The sequence below is a fragment of the Erinaceus europaeus genome, chromosome 9 (genome assembly GCF_950295315.1).
Source record: "Erinaceus europaeus chromosome 9, mEriEur2.1, whole genome shotgun sequence".
NCBI lineage: Eukaryota > Metazoa > Chordata > Mammalia > Eulipotyphla > Erinaceidae > Erinaceus > Erinaceus europaeus.
In genome coordinates this window covers 23,564,600-23,572,023 of record NC_080170.1, presented here as the reverse complement: position 1 = coordinate 23,572,023, position 7,424 = coordinate 23,564,600, and the positions used below count along the sequence as shown (strand labels likewise).

General features: G+C 47.3%; 1 protein-coding gene across 1 annotated transcript in view; it reads right to left on the bottom strand.

The window, feature by feature from the left end:
• TM4SF1 (transmembrane 4 L six family member 1) overlaps nt 1–3,303 on the bottom strand; it is a 10,566-nt gene extending 7,263 nt beyond the window's left edge. The window contains exons 1-3 of the mRNA XM_016185983.2: nt 2,961–3,303; nt 409–498; nt 177–322 (exon numbers count right to left, since the gene is read on the bottom strand). Of these exons, the coding sequence (XP_016041469.1) occupies nt 177–322; nt 409–498; nt 2,961–3,137 (413 nt within the window). The 5' untranslated portion in view covers nt 3,138–3,303. The remainder of the gene's footprint in view (nt 1–176; nt 323–408; nt 499–2,960) is intronic.
• Nucleotides 3,304–7,424: the final 4,121 nt, after the last annotated feature.

Below are 7,424 nucleotides of genomic sequence, written 5' to 3'. Positions count from 1 at the left end.
AGTCATGCATCCTTCCATCCCTTCCCCGGACAGGTGCCTGAGTCAGACTCAGCAAACCCCACAAACGAATGAATGAATGAATGAATGAATGAATGATGTTCTTTTCAGTTAACAAGACTGCTACCATGCACTAGAGTGGAGAAAAATGGGTGATCCAATAGGGAACAATGACTTACTGTCCCTCTGTGTGGGCCAGGGTGTAGTTCCACTGGCCCTGGGAATCCATGCATTTGGGTCCTTCCGCCAAGCCCAGGGCAGCCACGATGACACAGTAGCCAGATCCTGTGATTCCAATGAGTGCAGCCAAGACTGACGAAAGCATCTGGGGCCAGAGAGACAAGAAGAGTGAACCCCAAAAGATCCTGCTGTGCCTCAGAAGCCATCTTGCCCCAGGGAGAGATGACCTACCGCACAGCTCTTGCCGTAGTCCTCTCTGCCACAGCAGCCACAGCAGTCCTCCTCGTCCAGCTTCATGAAGACGAAGGCAGGCACGAACATCTGCCCAGGAAACAAACAAGTGCATAAGGACCAGCATAAGGATCCTGGTTTGAGCCCCCGGCTCCCCACCTGCAGGGGGGTCCCTTCACAGGCGGTGAAGCAGGTCTGCAGGTGTCTATCTTTCTCTCCCCCTCTCTGTCTTCCCCTCCTCTCTCCATTTCTCTCTGTCCTATCCAACAATGATGACATCAGTAACAACATTAAAAAAAAAAAGAAAGAAAGAAAAACACAGAAGCTGACTCTTCACAGGTCCAAAAGGATCAAGGTGAGCATCTTTGGAGAAAATGTTATTTCTTTCCATGGTTGCGATAACAGCACAACAGACAGAGTACAGGAGTCACACGGTGAGACCCTGGGTTCTATCCCTTATACGGCATATGCTGGGGTAGAGCTCTGACCTCTCAATCTCTCCTTCTCTCTAAACAGTAAAGAATATCTTTTACGAAAAGGAAACAATCTTTTTGTATACATATGTGTGTGTTTTTAATATTTTAATTTAAGTAGCGAGATACAGAGAGTAAGACCAGAGCAGCTTAGTTCTGGCTTATGGTGATGCTGGGGACCTCAGAGCCTCCAGCATGAGAGTCTTTTTTGCATACCCATTATACTGTCTCCCTCAGCCCCGTGTGTATATATATTTTAAATATATTGTTTATTTACTGGATAGAGACAAAGAAATCAAGAGAGAAGGGGCGTGGTCCGGGAGGTGGCGCAGTGATAAAGCTTTGGACTCTCAAGCATGAGGTCCTGAGTTCCATCCCTGGTAGCACACGTGCCAGAGTGATGTCTGGTTCTTTCTCTCTCTTCCTATCTTTCTCATAAATAAATAAAATCTTTAAAAGAGTGTTGTTGAGGTGGTCTGGTGTCGGGCTGTGAAGGAGCACAAATATCTGCCCAGGGAACAAACAAGTTACAGGTGTGAGAAGAGGCCCAGTGGTAGAGCCCAGGACCCTCACCCAGTAAGGTTCCTGCTTTGATCCCCGCATGGGGGTCAGGCCCAGGTTCTTTTTATCTTTCAGAAATAGATAAATGTCAGAGAAAAAAAAATGGACACTGACTCTTCACGGGTCCAAAAGGGTCAAGGTTCTTCACTCGTGAAACTTCTGCCTACAGGTAGGGAACAGAAGCTTGAACCCAGGTCTTTGTGCATGGCAACGTGTGTGCTCAACCAGATGTGTCACTACTCAGGTCTCATGAATGGATTCTTTTGATACTATTGGCTTAGTTTGGTTGATCAGGTATCTTAGAGAATGCAGACTCCGAGGAGAGGAAAAACAAAACTTTTGACGGTAATATCTTCTTGTTTTCATGTAATATGCCTGAGAATTCTTTAGGGTGAAGGTATAGTTTTGGGAAGGTCAAAAAAAAAAATAGCCTACAAATGTGCTTATTCTACAAGAGTTCATAACAGCTTCTGACAGAGCGATTAAGCCCTGACTTTCAATCTGACTTTCTCCTTATACACACACGCACACCACCACCACAACAACAGAGCTTTAATAGAATAACCTATTTTTTAAGTGGGAAAGATGAAAGTTTTTTATAATAAATGTGAACTGCTGCTTAGAAGATGGGGTGAAGGACTACATTTTTACAGTTCAGCTCTTCATATGAAGTAAGAAGACCATATTTGAATCTTGAAATCAAACTTAAATGAGTGCAAAGTTATATTAAGGAGAGATGATTATGTTAACATGACAGGGAAATTTAAATCCAAAGCAGATTGAAGTTAAGTTTCTTTCACATCTAGTTCATTAGGCTGAAATGTTTAAATAGCTTTGACTTGAAGAGAAAATATCCTGCATAAAATTTCTCCTACAAAAATGCTCAATTCCAACATTTCAAACTAGCCTGCTCAAGTTTGCCTCCATTCTTTCCATGCTGTGGCTGACACTCAGACTTTCAGCTCCCAGGTCAGCAGGCAAATTCCTTCCTCTCCAACTGAAAACAAACCTTGGGAAAAACAACACTTCCACTATGAGCTCCAGAGTCAGCTCTGCTGTCAACTGTCAGCATATTTTTCTCCTCCTGAGCACCATGCCCCAGTGTTATATAAAGACGAAAAAATCCATCACTCTGTCTAAATAGCAATGCACTCACCAAAGTCATCATCATCATCATTATTATTTCTGTCACAGATGCCTGAGAATAAATAGCCGAGAACTGAGATCCCTGAACTCCGTTGAATGAGACAGAAAACCAGTTCCCCAAAGCAAATGTGAAATGCTCCGGCGTTTGTTTCTGTTTCCAGGACCAGAAACTCTAGAATTTCTTAGATCCTACTTCAGAGCTCTTCTGTTTCTAACTGCAAAATGAGTGCTCAGTCAAAAAAAGAAAGAAAGGAGAAAGAAAGGAAGAAAGGAAGAAAGAAAGGAAGAAAAACACTGGGTTTGGAAGCAGGCACTACAAAGTTCCACAAAATCACTTTCTTTTGCAGGAGAGAACTGCCAGGCTGTACTTACCAGCAAGCCCCCTCCCACGATGCCTGAGAAGAACCACACGAAGTGGCTGAGGTGGTGTTCCGAGGCGTACTTCGTTTCCCCATTGGGAAAGTAGAGCAGGATGTTGGCCACGATGCAGAAGATGGCCAGCCACAGCAGGGCATGCCCAATGCAGCGAGCACATCTGCCGTAGCACATGGTGGAGTCTGAGCTGTGTGTGTGTATGGGAGGGTGTCACGCTCTCTACTTACTTCAGGGTGGTGCCCTTGCTATACCCAGAAGCTGCCGGTCTGTGAAGGAACCAAAAGCCACTCTCAGCCCATTCCTGCAACCTCTTAAATATTAGGTGCTCTTCGTCACCCCCAAATGGATGATGTACTCTGAGCTCATTGGTCCTGTTGCAGCCCCATTTGAAGGGAGGAGGGAAAGGGGAAGTGGCTGGGGGAACAGCCAACCCTTCAGATAAAATCTTTAGGACAAGTGAAACCCTGGGGCATGGGAGGTGGGGGGGGGGGCAGGACGTGAGAAACAGACTCAGTCATCAGCTAGGGAGAGAGCATGATTAATACTCCACAAGGAATTAATTCACTGTGCAGCTCCCTCCCCCAAGAAAGACCTGGGACATGGAATCCAGCTTTCCAGTAACTGCTGAGTGTGTCCCTGCCTCCCTGCCTCCCTGCCTCCCCGCCTCCAGTGTGACACCAGGTCCTGCTCCTGGCAGCTGCCTGGACGCCTTCCAGGCTGAGCATGGCCTCCACCCCCGTGCTGCTTTCATTAGAGACCTAGGGCCAGGCTCTGACCTGAGCTCCCAGCTCATCTGTTTGCTGCAAGCAATCAGGATTTCTTCTCTTCTTGCTTTGTTTCAGGCAAGGATCAGGAGACTCAGAACAGGCAGTGGGGACAATGACAGAGCAGTCTCCTCCCCCTGACTGTGGCCCCACAGATCCTGCCATTCAGCCTTTTTGGATACCTGCCTCCAGATCAAACTGGCACCCAGACACAGGTGGCCTTAGTGCACACAAAGGGCTTGGATACCTTTTGACTGCAGTCAAGCCATGCTGGAAGGGACAGGGAGGACCAGATAAGGTGTGGGAGAAGAAAAGTGCAAAAGAGAGGGACAGAGGAGGTGAGAAGTGGCAAGCAGAGGGGGAAACACAATCCAGGGTCCCCGGAGTGGCTGGGATAGTCATACACCGTGGATCAGGGCACAGGCTGTGTCCTGTGGTCTTTCTGGCTAGAGCCTGAACTGACTGGCTGCAGGCAGAGAAAGACACACTATCCTGTGCAGCTATGGCAGAGAAGGAGGACTCGGTCTCAGCCCAAGCGGAGTAGCAGGTTGCACCAGCTTCCAAGGATGGTGCTGAAGGAGGGTCAGGTCAGGATGGCCTGGTAGGTCCCTGCAGGCACAGAGAAGGGACATGGGCCAAGCTGGGAGTGGCCAGCTCTGAAGGGGAAGGGCAGCAGGACTGGTGAATCCAGAAGATCAGTGTGAAAGTTCAGGACCCCAACAAGGGGGTGAGGGTAGAGTTGGGGGAGGACACATACAAGGGAGGTCAGTTGGGGTTCATGGGTCAGCACCCTGCACCCAACAGCAGGGACAAACAACCACTGCTCTGGGTGCCAGACCTCCAGGCCAGACTTCCAGTGTCCTCAGAGTTCTTCCTGGTGGTGGCAGTGGGAGTAAATGGCATAGCGTCCTTCTGACTCTCTGCTCTCCTGTTCTGATCCTCCTGGGCCCTGAGTGCTATGTGTGCGTGTTTGGAGAGGGGTGCTGCTCAGACTTGGAGGGTTTTCCCTCAAGCACTTGAGGCTACTCCCTCCCTCCCACCCCACCCCCCAATCATCAGGGCCAGGGGGTGGGAGAAATAAGGGAAGGGGGTAGGAAGGGGCAGTGTGGATGGAGGGAGAGCCCAGCTCTGCTCCTCTCCTGCTTGGTGGGGTAGGAAGTGAGTTCTAGGCTGGGGGCTCAGTTTCCTGCTCTCTAAGATGGTGCTTCCAAGGTTTCTGAGCATCCTATGAGGTGGAGGAAAGCAATGGATGTCTATGTGACCATGTTCTCCTTCCACTTGGGGAGTTCCCTAAAGCCCACTGATGGATCTTCTGTCAAGACTCTCAACATGAGACCCACCCTTGAGACAGATGGAATCCCAGATGCAGATTCCTTTCGCATTTATTTTAACTAGTTAGTTATTTTTAAATATTTCATTTACTTATTTTAATGAGAGATACGGGGGGAGAGAGAGAGAGAGAGACCAGAGCCTTGCACAGTTCAGGTGGTGCTGGGGATTGAACCTGGAACCTTATAGCCTCAGGCATGAAAATCTTTTTGCATAAAAGATTTAGGGTCTCCTCAACCCTAAATATTTTATTATTTTATTTTGTTTTGTTTTTGTACCTTTTTTTTTTTTACTTCTATTGAAGCTTCATGTTTGCCTGTGCCCACCCATTCTTGGAGAATTCATTATTTCTTTTCTCTTTAGCTAGAGGATGAGAGACACAGAAGGAAAGAGAAGTAGAGATATCATGGCACCAACCCACCATCCACGAGCCTTCTGTGGTGCTATTCATAGTGCTCCTCTGTGGTGCCAAGCTTAAATCAAATAGGCAAAATAAAAAGAAGTTTCTGGGGGTGGGGGTACAGTCATCTGCATTTTTTGCTTCCAGTGTTAACGCTGGGGCTCGGTGCCTGTACTACAAATCCACTGCTCCTGGAGGCCATTTTTTCCCATTTTGTTGCCCTTGCTGTCGTTACTGTTACCGTTGATGTTGTTGTTGTTGGATAGGACAGAGAGATATTGAGAGAGGAGGGGAGACAGAGAAGGAGAGAGAAAGATAGACACCTGAAGACCTGCTTCATTGCCTATGAATCGATGCCCCCTGCAGGTGGGGAGCCAGGGGATCAAACCAGGATCCTTACTCTGGTCCTTGTGCTTCGCGCCATGTGTGCTTAACCCACTGTGCTACCTACCGCTCAACCCCCGATCTGCATCTTTTTAAAGTACTTTAAATGAGTCTTAAGTTCCTTGTGGTATGGGGACAGCTAGCCTGGTAACTAGCCAAGTAAGTCCCATGTGTATCAAATGGTTCTAAGACCTTCCCTACCTTCAGTGGCCCTGCAGCCAGATCAGGCACAAGGCCTTGTGCACGTTGCGGGGGTGCATTGTAGTCTGGGTAAGGAAGGCACTGTCAGCCTTCAGTGGTCAGAATTCTCCCTGTGCCCACCCTCCCGTCTTTCTCTGCGGCACCCTCAGCAGATCACCCAAGCCACTGCAGTAGCAGTGTCTTCTGTGGTTTGGGCTCATGGCTTAAATAAAGGCAGACATGTAGGGACTGGGTAATGGCACACCTGGTCGAGTACACACACTACCATTTGTGAGGACCTGGGTTCGAGCCTGGAGCAGCCACTTCACTCATCATTAGAGAAATGCAAATTCAAACTTCACTGAAATTGCACCACACACCGGAGAGAATGGCCTACCCCAACAAAACAGGAAATGACAGGTATTGGTGAGACTGTGGAGAAAAGCGGACTCTTCTTCACTGCTGGTGGGGATGCAAACTGGTTCCAGCCCCTTTGGAAGACTATATGGAGAATCTTTAAACAAATAAAAATGGAATTACCGTATGATCCAGCAATATTACTCTTGGATATTTATCCAAAAGACATGCAAATACACACCTCTATGTTCATAGCTGCACTATTCATAATCACCAACGAGGAGAATCAGCCTATATGCCCATCAACAGATGACTGGCTAACAAAGTTATGAGATATATATTCCATGGAATACTACTCACAATCTAAACAGGTGATACTATATTTTGGAGGGGACTCTGGAACTGAAGGTGATACTGCTTAGTGAAAACAGTAGAGCTGAAAGACAACTATCAGGTGGATTCACCCATATGTGAAATCTAGAGAATGGATACACATGAACTTGAAAGAAAAAAAAAGGACAAAAAACAAAAACCGGAAGCAAGCGAACTGTCTTTATGACTGTGAGTTATTGCTGGGAGGATGGGGGCAGAGAAGTTTGGTGGTGGGTGTGGTGTGTAACCTTAAAATCTTGTAACCCACTATTAATCACAAATAAAGAATGACTTTTCGGGTGTGGGTGGGGTGAGGATGAATGGTGAACCAGTGCTAGAGAACTCTCTCCCTCTATGAAAAAAAAAGGGGGGCTGTGTGGTGGCGCACCTGGTTGAGCGCACACGTTACAATGAGCAAGGATTCAGGTTCCAGACCCTGGTCTCCACCTGCAGGGGGAAAGCTTTGCAAGTGGTGAAGCAGTGCTGCAGGTGTCTCTCTTTCTCTCCCCCTCTCTATCTTCCCCTTTCCTCTTTATTTCTGGTTATCTCTATCCAGTAACTAGATAAAGATTAAAAAAAAATTTTTTTGAAGGAGAAAAAAACATGGTCTTGAGCAGAGGTGGAATCATAGCTCGGAGACACAGAGCTTCAGTGGCAAAAAAAAAAAAGATATTT